At 44.1% G+C, this 22,215-nt stretch overlaps 1 protein-coding gene and 1 long non-coding RNA gene across 2 annotated transcripts in view; one reads left to right on the top strand and one right to left on the bottom strand.

Moving 5' to 3' along the window:
• The first annotated feature begins 7,565 nt into the window (after positions 1 to 7,565).
• Positions 7,566 to 18,870, top strand: LOC143509731 (uncharacterized). The gene is made up of 4 exons (XR_013129753.1): positions 7,566 to 7,920; positions 10,363 to 10,719; positions 10,989 to 11,056; positions 18,440 to 18,870. It is a non-coding gene; the product is annotated as an uncharacterized LOC143509731 (long non-coding RNA).
• Positions 18,871 to 21,266: 2,396 nt separating this feature from the next.
• The window catches only part of mtpap (mitochondrial poly(A) polymerase), a 10,701-nt gene continuing 9,752 nt past the window's right edge, over positions 21,267 to 22,215 (bottom strand). The window contains exon 9 of the mRNA XM_076999568.1: positions 21,267 to 22,125. Coding sequence (XP_076855683.1) covers positions 21,754 to 22,125 — 372 coding nt within the window. The 3' untranslated portion in view covers positions 21,267 to 21,753. The remainder of the gene's footprint in view (positions 22,126 to 22,215) is intronic.

The raw sequence follows: 22,215 nt of genomic DNA, 5'->3' as shown, positions 1-22,215 counted from the left end.
TTGGTCATATGTATGCCAGGATGCACTGCACTGAGGCCAAGTGTGAGCTTGACACTGGGGAGACAGAGAGTCATCGTTTCAGTTCCACTTGGCCCATGTAAACTCTCCACATTGTGTTTTATTCAATTACAACACATAAAATAATTTTAATATACACCGCTAGCTAGTTTCGATTAATTCCTTTGATGCCCTCGTGCATGTTGTTTACATATTCCGCTCCCGAGGAACACTGAGCTGTGAACCTTATTTTGTTGGAACCTTATTTGCTTAAGAAGTTATCTAGTACAGATATTATTGTTTATTGCGTTTCTAAGGCTGTACTGTCGTCTCAGTTTTTTATTTTTTATTTATTGCAGGAGGGGGATGGGAGCAGGCCCAGGTTTAATGGTCACGGTTCGCTACTGACCGTAGTTGATATGACAAGGCTTATACACTCACCGGCCACTTTATTAGGTACACCTTGCTAGTTCCGGGTTGAACCCCCTTTTGTCTTAATTCTTCGTGGCATAGATTCAACAAGGTACTGGAAACATTCATCAGAGCGTCTGGTCCATACTGACATGATAGCATCACGCAGTTGCTGCAGATTTGTCAGCTGCATATCCATGATGTGAATCACCAGTTCCACCACATCCCAAAGGTGCTCTATTGGATTGAGATCTGGTGACTGTGGAGGCCATTTGAGCACTGTGAACTCATTGTAGTGTTCAAGAAACCAGTCTAAGATGGTTCACGCTTTATAACATGGTGCATTATCCTGCTGGAAGTAGCCATCAGATGATGGGTACACTGTGGTCATAAAGGGATGGACATGGTCAGCAATAATACTCAGGAAGGCTGTGGCATTGACACAATGCTCAATTGGTACTAATGGGCCCAAAATGTGCCAGGAAAATATCCCTGCTGCTGTAGCCCATCCGCCTCAAGGTTCGATGTGTTGTGCATTCAGATATGCTCTTTATTTGAATTACTGTTGCCATTCTATCAGCTCAAACCAGTCTGTCCATTCTACTCATTCTCTGTAACCCTATAGATGGTTTTGCATGAAAATCCCAGTAGATCAGCAGTTTCTGAAATACTCACACCCGCCCATCTGGCACCAACAACCATGCCACGTTCAGAGTCACTAAAATTTCTTCCCCATTCTGATGCTGCAGCAGATTGTCTTTTCCATGTCTACATGCCTAAATGCATTGAGTTGCTGCCATGTGATTGGCTGATTCGACATTTGCGTTAATGAGCAGTTGGACAGGTGTACCTAATAAAGTGGCCGGTGAGTGCATAAGTCTATACATCTTAGTAGCTGGTTGCTTGTGGGTCTTCATGCTTCACAATACTGTGGTTTGCTGATAGGCATCCAGTTCTACTACCAAACTAAAGCCAGGAATAGTAAAGTGAAAAGTCAGACTGTGGTTTCAACAAAAAAGGCCTCAGTAGGAAAACATTAGCAGGGCTCACAGACTACTCACAAACAAGAGGGTGCTGAACTGAAATCAGATGGAATAACTACCAGTGTTCATAGACAAAGCGTTGCTGCAGATTTAAATCAGGCTCTCCTCACGCCGGGTCTAGCCCAAACCTATAATTTAGCATGGCTATTTCAGAAAACCTACACTGGCACATGGTCACTTGGGTCAGTACAATCTCAGCACACAAGAAAATATCTCCAAGACAAAGCACTGGGCAACCGGGTAGGCCATCCCACGGGCTTCAGAGCCACCACACCGAATGTAGCTGACACACAACACTACTGGAACTGGAAACCAACGTTTTGGGGATTTTGAGGTGCTTATTTAAATGTACTGTAGTACATCAGCAGAATTGTGTTTTTCTTGAAGAAACAAACTTCTGCAATAGATTACAGAGAAAGTCAATATAATGCTAACCTCTAACCCTCCAAGGTTTTAGACTATACGAGTTAGTTACTATAAGTCTTAAGAATGCTCTGAATGCTTCCAGCAGCTAATGAGGACCAAGGAGAGGAAACAGGCTGACCAACAGCACTGCTCAATACTGTCACTTCTTCCCTTGTCTAATCTACTAGTTTTTCCTCCGGAAAAAAACAGAATAAAAAAAGAAAAGAGCCTAATTTGTCCCACAACAGTCTCTTTGTTTAAACAAGATCAAAATGCTATTTATATTTGCATAAACATATCTATATTTAGTCACAGAATATAGAGCGATTGTTGAAGACAATTCAATTAATCTTTAAACTAATGAATACGTTGAAGTTAATTTTTGTGTAGCACATTTAAAACACCATTTGTTGACCAAAGTGCCATACATAAACTACAATACACATATATGTCCAGGCAGTACCTACCTCACTAAATCAGGCCCATCCAGACATAAAAATGACATATAATATTCACATACATAATGCTTTCAGTTGTTCTCAAAAGTACATTTTAAGACTGGATTTAAAAGTTGAGGCATTTCTAAAGATATTAAACCTTTTCAAAGGTCAACTGGTAAACTGATGGTAAACACAGCCACAGTTGAAAAAGTACAGTCCCCTTTGTGTCTGAGCTGGTGTTGGGAAGCAGTTAGAAGTGGTTGCAAGGAGGATATTAGAGATAGTGGAGCAGTGTACAGCACAAGAATACAATATAAGAGGGGACCAATACATTCAGAGATTTAAAATCAATCACTAAGACTTTATATAACTGTACAGTACAGTACAGGGTGCCAGGAAACAGATGCTAAAATAATTTTTCTTTGTATCCATAAAAAGACTGCTGCTTTCTGAACTAGTTATAAATGTGTTTTTATGATATTGCTGTTTAATTTCTACAGGGCATCACAATAGTCCAGACAAGAGGAAATAAATGCATGATTACATTTTTTACTTTGTGTGGGTTAAGAATATGGGGGCAGTGCCTCTGGACTGGCCGGCCAGGGTGGTGGTTCCCATTTTTAAGAAAGGGGACCGGAGGGTGTGCTCCAACTATCGGGGGATCACACTCCTCACCCTTGCGAGGGTCCTAGAGGGTGCGTGGGAGTTTTCTCAACCAGTCCACATGTGTTTTGTGGATTTGGAGAAGGTATTCAGCATTCGTGTCCCTCGGGGATTCCTCTGGGGGGTGTTCCGGAAATATGGGGTACTGGGCCCGCTGCTACGGACTGTCCAGTCTCTGTACAAATGGAGCAGGAGCTTGGTTCACATGGCCGGCAGTAAATCAGACTGGGTTCCAGTTGGAGTTGGACTCCGTGTCTCCTGTTTGTGGATGATGTGGTCCTGTCGGCGTCATTGGGCCGAGACCTTCAGCTCTCGCGGACGAGGGTGGAGTGCCCTCTCTGGGTCGGGAGTGAATCCTTGCCTGAAGTGGAGGAGTTCAAGTATCTCAGGTTCTTGTTTATGAGTGAAGAAAGAACAGGAATGGGAGATTGACAGGCGGATCGGCAGCTGTAGTTGTGGTGGATCGCTGTGGTGAAGAGAGAGCGGAGCCAATAGGCAAAGCTGGTCAATCTACATTCGGACTCTCACCTATAGTCACGAGCTCTGGGTAGTGACCGAAAGAATGAGTTCGTGAATACAAGTGGCTGAAATTAGTTTCCCCCGCAGGGTGTCTGTGATCTCCTTTAGAGATAAGGTGAGGAGTACGGAGACTCGGAGTAGAGTCGCTGCTCCTCCATGTAGAGAGGAGCCAGTTGAGGTCGTTCGGGCATCTGGTCCGGATGCCACCTGCGCTCCTCCCTGATGAGGTGTTCTGAGTATGTCCAACTGGGAGCAGACCCCGGGGAAGACCCAGGACACGCTGGAGAGATTATGTCTCTCGGCTGTACTGGGAGTGCCTCGGTATCCCTCCAGAGGAGCTAGAAGAGGTGGCTGGGGAGAGAGAAACCTGGGCCTCTTCACTTAGGCTACTGCCCCTGAAGAACTAGATCACCAGTCCTCAGGGGAAAATATTAGCATAGAAATGAAAGCAAATGTAATATGTATATATACATTCTCCCAATGGCAACATGTATAAAGAAAATATTACAGGGACTAAAATGGACCCCTGACTGCAAACTTCATAGTAGATGAAAAAGGTTAACATAAAAGATTCTATTTCTGAGACAAGAAATGAACCAACTGCATTGATTGTGGAACAGTGGTCCGCATGGTCAATGAGTATAGTATTGTCTGTCATATCGAATAAATACATAATTTCAGTGCTATCAAAATATGAGTCAGGAAACCTCAAATAAATTCAACCGTCCTCCCCAAACTCACACACACTACCATAAACACACAAAGCGGATATTTGCAGGGCCACGGAGGTTTTACATGCCCACACACCACATCGTAGGGTAAGCAAATAGCCTTAACAGGACAAGCGGACCTCCTGTGAGCCACTCCACCCCCCACCTCCACCTCCACCTCCACCTTTGCCCACAGCAAATCCTTAAGTGACTGGGTTTGCTTGATCGAGCAACCACACTAACACAGAACACATGTGTGTGTGGGGAGGAAGGAGCAGAGACCTCGCAGTGGGGGGGGGGGGGGGGGGGGGGGGGGGGGGGTTGGGATGGGCCACATCAGAGACCCAGGGTGGAGTTCGGCTCCGCAGCAGCTGGTGCATCTGGATATGGTAAAGGAGGAAGGAGCGTTGTGGGAGGGGCGTGCAGCGAAGGCAAGAGGCCACGCTCCACACGCGAGGACCCTGCAGCACGGAGCCACCTCTGAACTGAGCGCCGAACAGCTGCCTGCCGTCGATCCTGTGATTCATGCTGATTCACTTTGATGTGACGAAAGGCTACAGCCTGGTACATGCAGTCGATGTAGCAGAGGGCACGGCAACAAATCGCTCTGGCAAAGCAGCGTGTCCTGATTTGACTCGACATACTTGACATACTTGGAATATTATATTTAAAAAGACAAAAAATACTATAGTTATTGATCTATAAATAGGAACAGTTAAGGATGGCCTAGCCATATTTAGTATATGTAATTGTATTTACATATGTTAAATATGTTTGCATATAAAGATATGAAATGGTCACCTTTCTAAAAACAATATAATCAAAGACAAACAGACAATATATACTTTAACTTAGATTTGCAACATTCTCAGTGATTTAAGCAAGAATGTTTGGAATGTTAGGGTAACTGGCTATTTGGCTGTGTAATTGTAGTGAAGTCCAATGTCAATCAATTAATAAAATTAATGAATATATTTTCCTTAAATGCTCGTTATATACACAGTACAGAGAGAAATGCATTGGACATTTATATGCCTGTGAAAAGTGTAAAAATGCACTGTTTTCCCCGTCATCAGCTTCTGTCGGTCACAAAAAGCCCCATAAAAACAATTAACTTTACACACAATCAAAAGCCAAAAAGAAAGACACACAGTGAAAAAGGTCTGAAGCTTGACCAAAGGTTAGAGGCTGCGTCTCCACACTTACTGTTGGTCTATTAGAGCAACATGCACTATGAAGCTCTCAGCCTGTACATAACGAGTGAACAAAATGGCTGCATCCACTCAGCATGGTCAGTGTGTCTAGTTCCTCCGCCAACTGTGACATCAGACCACTTCAGGGAGGAAGGAGATTCCACATTGGTTCAAGAGAAAGAGAGTAAAGAAACAAAGACAGACAGAAAGATACAAAACACATACACACATGGGTTATCTGAGAGAAGAGAAGTTGTTGTTCCTGGGATCTGCTGGAGCATTGCTCCCAGTTTGGGGGTTATATACCATTATATTATTATTATACATATATACAGAGACAGAGAGAGAGAGAGAGAGAGAGAGAGAGAGAGAGAGAGAGCGCAGGACACTGTGTAAAAGTTTAGACTAAAAAAGTTTAGTTTATTTTGGCAATATTATAATGACTTTACAGTCTCTTTACAGACACATAAAGAATGTCCAGGAAATATGTACAGAAAAAAAATACACAATTTACAGAAAAAATGGGTTCTAAAGGCAAATATTAGTATTTAGTGTGACCTGCCTTGGCATTAAGCATATCCTGAACTCTTTAATGGAGAGTGACCTGAAGTAATCTCATGGTGCCCCTCCATACAGGTTCCATTCCATTTAGGTTTAAGAGCCAGGTTCCTGCTACTGTATAAGGGGAGGTCACACTAAATACTTGCCAGAGTAGCATATGAAAGCTGTTTTTGTTCCACTTTGTAATACTGCTTTCAAATTTCCTGTTTTTTTTTTTCTGGTTGTACTCTAATAAAAAGACTGAGAAATAATTATATGTTGTAATTATACCATTGCTAAAACAACAAATCTAGTTATTGTTCTTTTGTTGATTTGGATTTCTCTTTTGTTCATTCACTTTGCATTTTGTCAACTATTAAACTATTAACACCTCTATTAAAAAAAAAATCTTGCGCATTTTTTCTACTTTTGTACAGTAGCCTACTATATATAAATATATAGCCATTTGCAGCTATAATGCACCCTAAAGCACAGTTAGTGGACTTGCTGAAAATGATGGTTATTTAACTTTTAAACTGCATCAAAGTGAGTTTGTTATTAGCTGTCCCTTATGTAGAGAAGGGACAGCACGCAGTGTATCTGAAAAGCAGAGATGGGCACTTGAGTGAGTGACTCCAGTTGAAGTCACATAGAAAAAGACTTCAGACTTGACTTGAAACTCGTCCCTAATGGCTCTGGACTCGGACTCGTCCAACATAACTCGTGAACAATAAGAGTCAGTTTGTTATCCAGGCGCTGTGTGCAAACATTATAGAGAAAGTACGTTCTTTGTGTGTTTATGATGTCATTATTCCTTAGGTTTGTGTCAGTGATTTGGGACGCAGCCCCCTTTCTCATGACATCATGCAGAACTGTAAGATGTTCAAAATCTGGTCTGTGCTTAAACTTTCACTGTGCTATAAACATGCACAAAGGCACGCCCGCACATGCAAACTAAATAATCTAGGAAAATGTAGTAATCAGGGTACATACACTTCATAGGATGCAAAGTCAAATACACAGACCTATACAAAAGAAGGACACGTTGCCAAAAAGAAATTGCACATGTGTGTGTTATTAAAAGACTAATGACTTCTACAAACACACGAGGGACAGGATTGGGGGAGTAATAACTGTAGTAAAGATGTGTTTCTCTATTGCTCTGATAGGATCAGACTTTTTACAGTAAAGGTCACTGTTCTGAGTGTCTGGAGAACACACACACAGTCACTATAACCCTGGATATAAATGAGGTCACCTCTGTACAGCTTCAGTACCAGGCACTGCCACCTCTCTCTCCCTTTCTCTATTTGTCTAGCTCTGAACTCCGTAGGCTACAGGAGCAAGGGAGAGAGGGAGAGAGAGAGGGAGGGAGAGAGAGAGGGAGAAAGGGAGGGAGAGAAGCAATGGGAAGACTGTTTGGATGAAAGTATTCAGGAGGACAGGAAAAATGATAAGATAATCCCCATCTGGAATTTTAAAGTCTCCACATACACACAGGACAAATGACTCAATAGTCCATATCAGAGAAATAATGAGTGTCGGGGAGAAATAAAGAGTTTGGAAAAGTTCACAACTGGGAGGACTGCAGTTCAGCTGTGTGTTCAGGTCCAGGATCAAATTCCAGAACATGTGGAAGGTCGATGGCGCGTGTTGGAATAGCAGTGTTTAATCCCTACAACCGCTTCCAGTGGCTCATGCCTTCCACTCCAGCTCACTCCAGCACTGTGCACAACACAGCACCACACACCATTTCTGGCCCGTGTCCTGAGCCCAAAACTTTACTGCTGGAGTAGAATTCAAAGAGATACGAGAGAAAGCCACAAAGGGAGTAAAAGAAAAAAAAAACATTTAATTTTCGATTCAAAATGATGATGGTGAGGACAAGAGAGAAGCAGGCGCAACACGGGTGAGCCACGCCGCTGAGGTGAGCCACGCCGCTGAGGTGAGCCACGCCGCTGAGGTGAGCCACGCCGCTGAGGTGAGCCACGCCGCTGAGGTGAGCCACGCCGCTGAGGCATCAGTCAGTCATGCGTTTTGTTTTTAGATATTAGGTCTTTTCTTCCCTCCCTAAGAACTACTGTTTTCCCTTCCCAGAATTACTGTTAGTGTGTATTCTGAGTAATCCAAACTCTGGTCCACACCCAAGCATCCATGATGTGAAGCAAGTGTGTGCAGGGAAAGCATGTGTGTTGTGTGTTTTGTGTGTGTGTGAAAGAGAGAGAAAGAGAGAGAGAGAGAGAGAGAGAGAGAGAGAGAGAGAGAGAGAGAGAGAGAGAGATGTTTTGTAATAATGGTTTCATGTACACTACTGTATATGTGGTAGCTTGAATGTCATTTGTTAAAGTATTCATGAAATATCATGTGATCCAATATATTTAAAGCATTTCAATTAAGACCATCATCGGCCACTTAATTACCAGTAAAGCACATTGAGGAATTAACAACAAAACCTATTACACATGCATAAGATACATACTGATTAAGACAGGAGGGTGTTTAAATTCTGAGATATGACGAAGAGAACACAGAAGTTCACCACAGCCATCTGCTACATTTATGGTAAAAGTCATCCTTTCTCAGAACACTATGACAAAAGAGTTAATCTATCCATCCATGAATCCATTCATTGTCACATGAAATTATATCATCCTAACTTCAGTATTACATCTTAGGATCTCATTACCAACAATTCCCTATGGCTCCGGTTTTTTTTTTCCACATTGATCGTTTAAATCGTCAGATGACTGCATTCTTCGGAACATTCAGCAGAGCGTTTAGACCGAGCGTTTAAACGAAATATGAACTAAGAGTAGGGGATCTATTTTAGCAAGCGTAATGGGAGGGGTAAGAGGAATATTGTTCTGACCATGCTGGAGAGGGGGAGCAAGGCATGGGGTAAAACCTGCTTGGTCCAAGTGCAACACAGTGGTCTGTGGTCTGAAGGCTCCTCCGGTGAGGCGAGACAGGGTAAACACGAGAGAGAGAGAGAGAGAGAGAGAGAGAGAGAGAGAGAGAGAAAGAGAGAGAGAGAGAGAGAGCGCACAAGAATGAAACAGTACAAGGCCAGTACAGGACATTTTATCCTCTTGGCATGAGAAAAAAAGCTCTCATTTGTTCACAAAAAAGAAAAAGAGTAGAGAGTGTTCGTGGACATTTTTTCTTTTGGCTTCCATTTAAGTACAAACCAGGCGCATAATGACATCTTCTCAGATGCATTTGAGGCCGCTGCAGCGACCAGAAAGCATTTGCACAACATGAACAGTGGCGGTGCAACATTTGATGAAATTTTGTACTTGTTTAATCTCAGCCAGAGTCAATCCTATTCTCTTACATTCAGGGACAAATGCCTCCTCACTGGAAACAAACCCCCCACTGGGTCTAGTAAACTCAGGGTGGTGAAACAATATTTCAGAAATGTAACTGCTATGTATTCTGGAAACTAGTTTAGAGTAGTTTAGTAGAATAGTAGAATAGTTTAGAACTCGTGACAACTGAAATGACAATAGCATCAGATTGTAATTGATGAATTGAAACTGAAATTTTCATTGACATGCACAAACATTAAAGCTTCAATGAGAGTGCAAGTCAGAAGCCAAAAGGGTTCAGGGAACATTGCATACACCCTGATAAATCTGTCCCTTTTCACTACTTTAAGACACCTCTAAAGCAACTAGCACATAGCTTTAATCCACCAGCTTGTCTCTAGAGATCCATAGCACTACCCATAGTCAGCACCTAGCCACCTGCCCTGGTGCTCAATACAACTTTGTGCACTGTGCTTTAAAATAAAAAGAATTCATTTTTTATTTTATTGTAAACAAGCTTGAAATGTCCAGGCCGTTACTGTAGCAATCAACACGGGTTTATTACACACATACGCCTTGACGTCTGGCTGGTCTACACTGTGTGACTGCAGCGGTGGGCTTTCTTATTACCAGGGTACTACCAGAGGTGCTCTGCCAACTGTTCTATATCCACATGCTGGGTTTACTACTGTCCCATAAAATCTACAGCCAGACCACCTACCATGATGGACTCCTCGCTCTAGTTTTCCACGAAACATCACGAGAAAGGTGGAATATTCTATGTGTATTACGTAACTCATAATGTTAATGAGTCGATAGGTGATTGTGTTTCTGCGTCGTAGTTCTGCGACTGAAACGTTGTGATGAACCTATCCAGTAGCATCTCCAGCAAATGGAGACCACAGCACCGGAGGGAACGTGGTCAGGGCACAATGGATGTAGCAGAGCAGCAGACAACACAATACCTCAACTGTGCAGTGGTAGACAGAGGAAAACGGTGGGGGGGGGGTTTTTTGTTTTGTTTTCAGGGGTTTTTTTTTGGAGGTTGGAGAGTGATGAGCTTCCGTATGGCAACCTCTAAAGGCTGTAGTCAGCTCACTGACAGGGTAATCCCCCATGTGTTCTCTTCCCAGAGAGCACCGTCCTACGTCACACCTCCCATCACCGCTTCAGTCTGCGGCTCACTGCGCCAGTGCCAGCAGACAGCCTCTGAATCCTGGGAATTTCTTAGTGGCAAAGTGTGACTTCTGACTTGCAGCCGTTCCAGCCATGTTTCCAGACATCTTCAAGACTCCCATGACCACAGAATTGTGAGCTCCATCACCGTGGCGCCATGGGAATGCCACGGAGACAACAGTACACTACATTCCAGGAGATAGAAGTGGAGGGACGTGAGATATGAGGGGGCTTATCTTCAGAGAACAAAGCCCATCCTAGAGACCATATCCCTGCTAATACAGCCAATCACACGCCAGCTCACCGCCACTCAGGTGAGGTTTATTTTGATCAGTCGGAAGAATGTCTGTAATCTAGAAAAGTAGACACACTTCTCCCTAAATACCTGATCCATTATAATTTGCTCTTAGGTATCTTAAATACTTGAACTGCATCAATGTAACCAGTATCACTTCTGATAATGGGATGTCTTTTGTCTGAATTCATATTTCAACTGTAATCAAAATGGCCACAGAACAAATGCTCCACCTACAGCTATACAAAAAAATCCTCATTTGAGTTTCTCATATGGCCTCACCTTCAGAAGCGTACATGATGGATTGGTCATGGAGAATCAGGTCTCTGAAGAACAGATGATTCCACCAGCAGCAGGTCTGGCATCATGCCTTCAACACACCGCACCAATAACAAACTAAACCTTGATTAAGGCTCATTACACAGCCAGATTTGGGCAGTGTGATGAAATCAGCCCTAGATTTCACCTCTAGATATGGCGCAAGAGAATTTCTGGAGTAATTAAGCAAGAATTATTATGCTCCAGTTGTGAAAACAGATTTTTGACAAATATTGCGTGGAATATTTGTTTTAGAAAATGTTCCTAAAGTAATTTTTAAAAATATTATTCTTACTATTTAGTATAAAGGGATGCTATTTAGGTGTTCTTAAGTGTCAGTTTTGATGTCGTGGTTGAGTGGGAAGTGTATGTCATTGCTGAAGTATGTGACCCATGGCCTCACAAGCTTAACACAAGCTAAAGTGAGAGTCACAAGGCATTGTGACCTTTTTACCTCTGTGTTAACCTTTAACCTTTTCTGTCTTCAAATCTAACTTTCATAACTTAGTCAGTTACATCATAGCCAAGCAACGTCACCTTGCCACAACTCACAGATATGTTTTATTCAAAACAAAGGTGTGTGTGTGTGTGTGTGTGTGTGTGAGAGAGAGAGAGAGGGGGGGGGGGGGGGGGGGGGAGGAGACTGACTGCAGTCTTTGGAATAATTTTGTGTCAGTAACTGAACCCTCTCATTAGAGTTGTCCAGAGGGAAGAGGCTGATTATATGTATAATGCTATAAGAAGATTGGAGAATCTGACTAAATTATATCATAGCATTTAAGTGTATTATTATGCAGGTATGGAGAACTGGAAACAAGAAGTCTGGAAGCTCACAAATGAAGAATAGTAAAAGCTCTGGTACAAAGAACCTCTAAAAACTATTTATGTCAAGCTGGGCCAAAGGGGAAAACAGAAATACCACAAACAGGATTTTGCATGGACATAATCAAACTAAGCACCAAAAATATAGAAATATATCAGAAAGAATAGTTTTGCACCACTGTCCAAATGACCTTTACATACAGATCAGTGTGTGTGTGTGTGAGAGAGAGAGGAGATATCCAGGGCATACACCCATATGTCTCTCCCTCTCTCACTGTGGTCAGTAGTGGGGAAGGAAGTTACTCAATTTCACTGGTTTTGAAATTAAATGAAGAAAAAAATGCTATGCGGTCATCACAGAGCTCCCAAGGTTCCTGTGGGCATCTAAACACTAGGAATGATTTGGTGTAGTGGTATTGACACCCACTGATTGCTTGCATGTCAACATAGACCTTTACATCAGATTCTCTAAATTCAATTAAATGAAAAAAGAATTTAAGGTTATATTTCTAAACAAGGTGTATTTAATTTGTTTTACAAACCAGTTTGTGGTAAACCCTAACCCTATAGCATTCCCCCCTCTTTTAAGGGGAATTGTCTTTAAGACTATTATTGAATGAATTATATAAAACTCATTGATAAAACCCCTGATATAGAGGGGGAGGCTTCATTACATGAAACTAAATGTGACTGGCATGTTTACAGCATGACCTTTCAAAGTCAAAAGATGGTTGACTCAGTTGACTTAGTCATGAAGTTTTTTCAGGCCCTGGTCGCTTTGCAAGTGTGTTTGAGAGAAGTGTATGCTGTGTAGAGTTCAGGGTGAGTAGAGTTCAGAGTTCAACATTATGACCTGCACCAAAGGGTTGTCCCATGTGTTTCAATGTCTACTTTATTAAGGACTGCTCAATCATGATTGGAGGATGATACATGATCTTTTTAGTCACATTAGGAGAAGAAGGGAAATATTTTTGCCGTAGTGACGAACATCCTTGAATATATGCTTATTTGTAAGATGTATTTTTTATATAAGATCTTCAAACACTTTGAATGTTGATGATATTCTGATATTCTAATGTTGTGTGACATTCTGTTGTTTGACAAAAAGACAATATATTATTCACGACTGCCTGTTCTAATGGGGTCAAAAAAAAGTGGGAGAGAGAGAGAGAGAGAGAGAGAGAGAGAGAGAGAGAGAGACAGACAGACAGACAGACAGACAGACAGAGACAGACAGACAGACTGACCTAGTTAAGCCTACAATATCCAGCAAATCAAAGTCCTTCTGTAATTACTGTCTGAGCTCTGCGGGTTCCTGCTCTGCATCTCCCGTTCCAACACTCTCCACTCAACTTCAAAGTGTGAGGGAGAAAGATTCCCTTTCTTCACAAAACCAGCTCGTTCACTCTAAAGGGAGCTGGCAGAAAAGCTAACAGGGGCAGGGAGCACTCCAGTCAAGTGGCCGAAGTGAATATCCACACACCCAGAGTGACACAGCGGGGTGTGTTTTTATGGGACATGAAGAAGAGTGAAGGGGAGTGTGATATGAAAGGGAGGGAAAGAGGGAGGAGAAGGGAGGGGAGGGGAGTGAGTAGAAGGGAGGAGAGAGGAGAGAGGGGGTTTAAGGGAGGAGAAGGGAGGGGAGGGGAGTGAGTAGAAGGGAGGAGAGAGGAGAGAGGGGGTTTAAGGGAGGAGAAGGGAGGGGAGGATCCTGGATGTTTGAGTCCCCTGTTGTCATCAACACCCTTTCGTCTGACTAGCCTTCCCATCATCCTCCCTCTGGGGATTCTACCAGCACTATAAATATATAAAATATTTCCTCAACTGGCTCGTTTATTATAAGTCGCATCATATCTTTTCAATCAATGGAATTTTCCAATTTTCAACTTGAATTTTAAGCTGTGATGCTATTTTAAGACGAGAGAACCAAGCCAGGAAAGCTGTATGTATCCAGAAAGCCTTTATTACCGTCAGGAGTGCTTAGTCTCACTCGTCCACCACCTCAGACTCCCCATCTGTCCTCCTTCTTCTCAACGCAGTCACTCCTCTCACTCCACTCACCCTGTCTCACTCTCCCATCCAAGCTCTCTCCTTCTCTCAATAGCTGTTCTATCACCCCTTTCCCTTCCTGAATTTGATATTGCTTCAGTAAACAGCCACTGCTGCCCGTGTCTGAGCAATGGGGTAGGTTCACACCTCGCTCTCCCTCCCTCCATCAGCGACAGTGTGTGTGTGTGTGTGTGTGTGTGTGTGTGTGTGTGTGTGTGTGTGTGTGTGTGTGTGTGTGTGTGTGTGTGGATTGGGGTGAGGGTGGAAAATTCCTGAACTGTAAGCTAGCTGCACTCCTGGGCTGCCGCCCTCATAAATTAAAGGCATGTGTGGAATCTTGAGCCAAAGTTCTGACAGTGAGAAAAGAGTGGAACAGCAGAAAGATGAGGCGTGGGCTCGAGAAAGGGCGGATAAATAGAGTAAACAGGGTCGGGAGGGAGGGAGAGAGGGGAGAAAGAGAAGGAGAGAGAGAGAGAGAGGTATTACACAACATATAAGATCTAGGTAAGGAGATGAAAAGGAGATGTGTACTGTTAATCATAATAAAACACATAACAGAACACTGACACTGAAGCAGTGAGGTAGAAGAGAAAGGTGGAGCACCCCCACCCCCCCTCCACCACCTCCACCCGCTCATTGGTCCACTCTCCCCTGCAGCACCTCATGTGGAGGGGAGAGGGGTTATTGGGGAGTCCTGAGTGCAGATGTGAATACTCCAAATGCCAATTTAATAAAAAGAAAACAACCCTGCCCCATTTCTTCAGCACAACACGGCCCACCAGAGGTGAATTACAACCTGCAGCTGTGGGGTCTAGGAGAACCTTCTGGAACTCTGCCAACACCTTGCTCAAACTTCTCATCCACACCAGCTACCTAAACACAGACAGGCAGGAGGACACAGCTCAAATAGTATATCTCTGGATGAGTGTTTCTTTGGTCGGTCATCTACTATAGCAGTCCCCAGTTCTGTCTACAAACATCCAGTCACCAAGCTTTTGTTCGGTTTAAAAATAGTGTGTTGCTCGACCAGCAAAACCAATTATGTAATGAACCGTGACTTTAGTCAGTCAAGTCAGGGATGATGATTGCTAAGAAGAACCATTCAGATGCCCATGGCACAGGGCGACGCACAACCCAGACCCAAAAGTGCACAAAGTCAGGCCGTCGTCCCATGATGCTATCTCATGATTATTATTTCAATATGTTACAAATGTTCTGACACTCCAGAGGAAACTAGGGGACTTACCGCTAAAAATCAGGACGAAGAAGTGGGTGGATGCAACAGCAGCACATGCAAAACACCACCTAGTGTTTGTTCTCTCAGGACAGTGACTGCTGAACTAGTACAAACTCCTTCTTTAAAATGTCAGCACCATTTTTCATGTTTATAAATAAATGCCTTGAAGCAAAATACTTTTCCACAGTCCAGATGTTTGGTAATGTCATTAGCCCATAGTCACCAAGCACAGCCTGGTAAAAAGCCCCCAGAAATGGGGAACCTTTAAATGTGGCCCACACATAAACCTGTGGCCCGTGCTGTGGTGCAGACTGCAGATCTGTGCTTGTAGTTCTTGTAGTTTGTGCGCCAAGCTAAGCATCAACTTTCAGGTTGCTTCTAATGGATTCATCCAACTGGAATGCTAGGCACATGCCTTTAAGGACATATAGCATTTAAACAAAGTGCTTATCCCTTAGGAGAAATGAACCTCTCTTAGAAATGGAAAATGCCCTTAAGGCAAGAGCCATATGAACCAGAGAAAAATAAAAACCAAACCAAGAAAAAAAAACAAAAAAAAAAAAACACAACCCAACTTAAACCCAAGCTTGTGTGTTTAGAGTGTGCCATGTGACCTCACAGAGGTCACCAGCACGGGTGGCCCTTTGAAGAGGTCAGACAGAAGCACAAGCTCTTGTATTTGATCAAACTTGAGACATGTTTATCGCATGCTGTCAGTATGAAGTGCTCGCTGAATTCGGTAATCTGTGCAGTTTAAAACACTCACAGGAAAGAAGGATAACACTGTGGGTGCCAGAGGAGGTAACACAGACAGGCAGGCCGAACCCTAGCAGCACTCCCGGGCTCACGCACGCTGGCCTGAAGGAGATTTTCCATGCAGTGTTGCACTTAATGAACCCAAACGAATAGCCTGACTCTCATTCTAATTGGAGACTCTGCCGCTCTCCACAGCTACTGGCTAAACTTGCTCTTTGCAACCGTTTTACTTGTACATCACACGACACAACAGACGGAGAAACCCCATGATTTAAGAAACTCCACTTTCAGCCCATGCTTATTAAGATGGATCTTTCCACCCTCTGTTTGCCTTGAACTTAAACGCATGCACAGTTATTTACATTTTAAATTTTTTTAAATTTACATTTACGGCATTTGGCAGACACTCTTATCCAGAGCGACTTACATTTTTATCTCATTTTTATACAAGTGAGCAATTGAGGGTTAAGGGCCTTGCTCAGGGGCACCTCAGTCATGGCATCAAGCCTGGGGATCGAACCCACGACCCTCCGGTCACAAGACCAGTTCCCTAACCACCAGGCCATGACTGCCCCCAGTTATCACAGCGACTGCCCCCATGACTGCCCCCAGTTATCACAGCGATTAATCCCCATCCTACTTTGTTGCCTTTCGCTGATGATATCTCCCTGCTCCAGACGGAGTGTGCCAAAGAGCGCGTTGTTCACGAGCGTTCAGCGGGTCAGGCGGCACCATCGCTCCCGTCCTGCGGGCCCGCGCTCGCACCAGGCCCTGATCACAACCCGACCAGGTCGCTCACAACAGCAGCTCCATGCATCTGACAGGCACAAGCTTATCGCTCTCTTTTTAGCAGATAACATACCAAGCAAAAAGCTACTACATGCCATCGATTTTGATAAATCATAGGTATGGAACCATGGAAACGTTACAGAGAGATACAACCGTCTATACGTATTCACTATATATGATGTAAAATGCCAGATAGGTTCAGGAGAAAAGGGTCATGACGGAGATGTCTGATGCCATGAGTGGCTCTTTCACATGTTCCTGTCAGTCTGTTGTTGTTTGTCAAACACTGCAGAGGTCTTCGTACCACGTGGCCACACCATCCTCCGCTGGGCGGGTGCGAGTTTAGTCTCCTACCAGCCAAAGACTGCTCCTGTTCAGAAGAAGCAAGCAAACATGAACGGATATAAACACTGACGGTAGAATCTCTAAACGTGCTGCGAGAGAGAGAGAGAGAGAGAGAGAACACCAGACAATGCTAGTGTTTTACACAACCGGAGTGGGCCAGTGCGGAGGTTCCCTGATGAAGGCCAGTCATGACAGAGCTCGCTTTGTGTGTGTCTACCCACATACACATGACCCCACTGACTGAAGATATGGGTCAAGACAATAGGAGCTTGAATCATGGTTACCCTCCTCATCCTCACAGTCCAACACAGTGACTGCTCAACACCGCATTACCATTAAAGTTAATGTAAGCACACAGAACGAAACAGGGGGGAACGTCCCGAGAAGGAAGAAGGAATCCTTCAGTTACACTTCAACACTTCTGTAAACAAGTTTAAATAGCACTTCACATAAAAGATAATCAGTGTAGCGAAAACTAAATAACACTGTAATTATATACTTGACATGGCAATCTACATATAATAATAATACCGGGTGTGAGGGGAGTAACTTATGATCTTATCTGCATGTAGCAGCATGACAGAATTGAGAGATATAATGCCCACTGAGGTTGGAGAGGTTGAGGAAAAACAAAAAAAAAACAGGAAACCAAGATGGGTGTGGTGAGCCTGTGGTCATCTCCAAATTCAACAGCATGATTCATTTAGCCAATTTCTAAGAAGTTTCTTATGAAGCACAGAATGAGATACAAACTAAGTTTCAAGCTTAATTCCCAAAGAGAGTTTTAAATATAAAAAAAAAAAACCCAGAGGTTTGTGCATACTACAGAAATGCTCATAAATGTGTTCCTGCACCCCCTTCTGCAGAGAATAATCACTCCAGGTGGAGAAGTCCAGGGGAACTGACTTCATGCTTCTCAAAGTTCACAGAGAAACGCTTCTGAGCGTAAAAGGTGAAATTAGATCTTACAATCATGTCTTTCAATAATATGAGAAAAGTGCAGAGCTACTAGCATAACTGCTGGTGTAATGGCTCTAGCAGAGACGGCTCCCAGTCTTCATGCTTCCCGGAAAGGATGTCATTACTTATGGACGCACGCCTGCTAACGAAACATGAGCTTGTGAGCAGAGCCCATGCTGATCTTTCAGAGCTGACTCAATCTGAGCTGCTGTCTGGGTGTACGAGTGAAAGAGTATAAGGATGGAGAGAGGGCGGGAGAGAGAGGGAGGGAGGGGTGCAAAAGGGAAACAGAGGAAGATAGGGAGGGACTTCTGTAAATAAAACTCTGTATAATTTATTGCACGAGCTTGACTTATTTTTAGTTGCACACACAGCATGACCATTCTTGTCAAAATACGGTTTAATTATGACTTATTCAAATGCGTTCGCCGTTTATTATTACTTGTTCACTATCGCCTTCCAGGCTGGGGAGGCCACAACCCCATGAAGTGTCATAAACAGTCGAGTCCCGACACAGCCGTCCTGAAGTCCCGCGTCTGCTCTTCACCACACAGGCAGCGGGCCAAGGAGCGTCAAAACAGCCACGTTGACAAAGAAAAACACGGACGGACATTCTGACTGGTCCATCATACACAAAAACAACCTGAAGGTGTTTCTAGGGAGAAAACATTAACTTGCACAGGAATAGAGGAAGACCGTGCTGAAAAGGAACATCATTTTCTCGAGTAAATCCTTTAGAGATGACATGGAGGAGAAGTCACACTGACACGGCAAGAGAACTGAACGTTGGGGGAAAAAAAACCGACACGTTCATATGAATTCACATGAAGCCTGAATGATGAGCTGTGCTACGTCATTCCCACTTCACCATCACCATAGTCTCATCACCAAAGAGACACACACACACACACACACACACACACACACACACACACACACCTCTCTCCCAGCACCTCGGGGCAGCGTACAAACAAGCGTCTTCCTTCTTGGAGCTGAGCTACGCGAGACGAAGCAGAGGGAATTTAAAAACAACAAAACAAACGCTCTAATCAGACAGCTGAACCATGCACATTTGACCTTGAACCTTTTCCTGCGACAGGACAGGCCGCATGATGCACCAAAATTTCTGGGATACAAAAGGCCTGTGTGACATTGTGTGTGTGTAATCTGGGCCCAGATGGTTGTTCCCAGTAGTCATTAGTAAATGCATACAGCGTAGCTCTGAATGGAAAAAGGCCTGCCTTTGTGAATGAGCGTTTTCCTAGAGGCCATCTTGTGCATAGTGCCATCTCTGGCTTTCTGTTTTTTTGTGTGCGTGTGTGTGTGTGCACGCAAGATGGAGCGTGAGTGTGAGGAGACGCGGGAGACACCCAGCTCGCCAGCCCATCATCACGCCGTGGTGCTACAGCAGCGGTGCCAAGCTCCAATTATGCCTTGCTGAGGTAGCAGCTGAAAGAACGGTACTTGTTGGAGCACAGAGTGGCCCAGTCTGATCAAACCAACACAATACAGGCGCGTGTGTGTATACACACGTGTGTGAAGCGAATGAAAGCCTGTTTAAAACAACACGGTGTGCTTCTATACCAGATGACTGGGCTATACCCTCCTGGCCACCTCAGCCAGATGGAAGGAGAGTTCTCAGAAGCGTTCGCAGGTTTTCAGAGATAAATGCTGAATCTCTGGGAGACGTGCAATATGTACATGTATATAGAATAGCTGGAGTGGATAAGACAAAAGAAATATATCATGCTATTACAATAAAAGGTGGAAGCCGTATCATACACCAGCTGTCTGACACTAGCACAGAATCCGCTCAAGATAGGAATGTGTAAAAATAACATTAAAGGAACGACTCAAAATGAAACCAGAGCCACACAGAGATGGATCAAGGTATTCTTATAAAGAATTCTGTCTTTGTTTCTGCTGAGACAGAAGCGTCAAACGCGCAGAACCTCGGTTTAAGCAGGAAAAGCTTTCAGATGTTCTGGAGAGACAGAAGGGTTTACACCAAGTAAAGGCTAAGGCTGAAATACCACTACGGAGGAAAAACAGAGGCCATTTTCATTACATGCTGTTTTTCTTCCAAATACCTCCTGTTTTAAAAGTCCTAAGCCACTTTCAATCTCCCCCTGAGGCTTTAAACCCCTCAAGTCACCTTTCCAAATACTTTCAGGCTCTGGAGAGATACTACAGGCCAAAATGCACGTGTGTGAGTGAGGGCGAGAAACTGATCTACTATTAAACTGGTCACCTAAGGGCCGGGGGTCAAAGTCATGACAGCATACAGGCTGGCAAAGAAGGTCTGGTCTGGTATGGTGACCTCGCCTTCCTTATGAAATAGTTCTGAAGAAGTAACTCAAAAAGAATAGAGACCAAAACCCTGGTCAGAAGCCAGTATTGGACTAGGAATTCATTGGACTGGGTTGGTCTCGATCATCCATCCTGCATCCTCCAGCGCATCTCAGTAACATTACTCAACCAGTCAAGATGTGAAACGATCGTTCAACCCAGCAATGAACCATACTGAGATTCAGAGGCTCTGTTTACGGCGGAGTACCACCAGTGGTGTCTCCGCATTCAAGCACCAGCACATATTTCTTGAGAAAATGTCTTCTGTTATATATGAATTCAATAGTGGTCTAGACAGGATCGGGTTGCACCGAAATAAAAACATTTTAGGGGGTTCTCAGTCTTCTCCCCTGCGCCTCCCCACTGGTTCCAGCTCACGCCTGGGTTCTCCACCCCCCCCCCCCCCTCCCTCTCTGGGACCTCCTCCTCCCTCAACGCCCAGGCCAGCTGATCAAGTTCAAGGCCATTATTCGGTTGGCATTAATGTGGATAACCGTCTCTCTCTCCGCTCTCCCTCGGGGCCGTGCTGCTGATGAGTGCTCCAATAGACAGATATTTTCAACTTTATTCCATGACCTCTGACCTCAGCAAGCGCAGAGCGGAAAAGCAGCTGTTTGGAACACCCTACTGTGCTTAGGCCAGATTCCCAAGGGGCAAAACCTTCCTATTTTTCACCCTCCTCATCCTCCACCAGTGTTTCTTTCCACTACGTCCCTCGTCTCCATTCATCCTGCTCTGCCACTGCTAAAATCGAAACCCGATGGTCTTCCGGTTTTCTGCGTCTCTCCGGTTTAGGATGGATTCCAACTTTGCTCACACCAGGGAGACATTCTTTTCAGAGTCCAGACATTTTTATAATAAGGAACTTTTGAAAAGACCCTTTAACACGGCAATAAATAAAGCCATGTCCAAATGACCAGAAAGCAAGCATTTTATGAAAGGGTAATTTAATTTTTAAAAATGGTTTATTGTACATGTACTTAAGCACTGAAGTTCGCTGCATTTGAGTTTGTCAGTGCTCGACTGTCTTCATTCAGTGGTGTATTTCCTTTATACTGTACAGACTTTTTGGAGGAATCAAAAAACTCAAAACAAACGAGTGTGAAATGAATGATTTGTTGTCTTTCCAACAGAACAGAAGAGCATCCTGTTTGTAGGCACCTAACATACAACCAATGGCTCGATGAGTGACACACCTTATACTGCAGAAACCCACTTTACTGAAAGGCTGAGCAACATACACCTGGTGTGCTTCTGTGATGTTGCTCTGCAGCGTCGTTCAAACAGGCCCGGTGATGGAAGAGTCAAAGTGTCGCTACTCCTCATCATAGTGGACTTACCACAGTCGAGTGGTTAAACAGTCCACAGCTGAAAGAATCTCAAGTTCCTCAACACAGACGTCTTAAAAGTCAAGAAGCGTACTGCCCCCTACTGGCGAGGTTTGGCATAGCTCTGCTTACCACTTCCTACTCCACCGTTGCTCTTCAGCGACTCGAGTAGTGTCCTTATCCGCTCACTTGCTGGCTCACGTTTCCTCTTCCTCCGACCTTTCACCCCTGCTGACTCGGCAACCGAAGGCAAGAGGAGGGCTGCCAACCCCCAGGGTGGGGTTAGATCAGCTGATTGCCTTGCGCTCCGTTTAAGCACCTCCCCCTCCTGAAATAGCCAGGCGCTCTCGCGGCACAGTGCTACGAAGCGCTCTAGTTGCGTCGCGTTAACGTTTTTGCTAACGTTTAGACTGGTTTCAAATGGGTTCTGGATGTACAGGGGGGCCGCCTCAGGCTTGCTCTGATCTTGTCCCTGCCAAAAAGTAAAAGAAGAAAAAAAAAAAGAACAGATGTTGAGCATATTCAGAGACGCTCGCATACAAATCAAAGCTAGTCGTCATAA

This window comes from Brachyhypopomus gauderio, chromosome 3 (genome assembly GCF_052324685.1).
Source record: "Brachyhypopomus gauderio isolate BG-103 chromosome 3, BGAUD_0.2, whole genome shotgun sequence".
Lineage (NCBI taxonomy): Eukaryota > Metazoa > Chordata > Actinopteri > Gymnotiformes > Hypopomidae > Brachyhypopomus > Brachyhypopomus gauderio.
The sequence above is the reverse complement of the archived record's forward strand: the minus strand, read 5'-3'. Positions and strand labels throughout refer to the sequence as shown.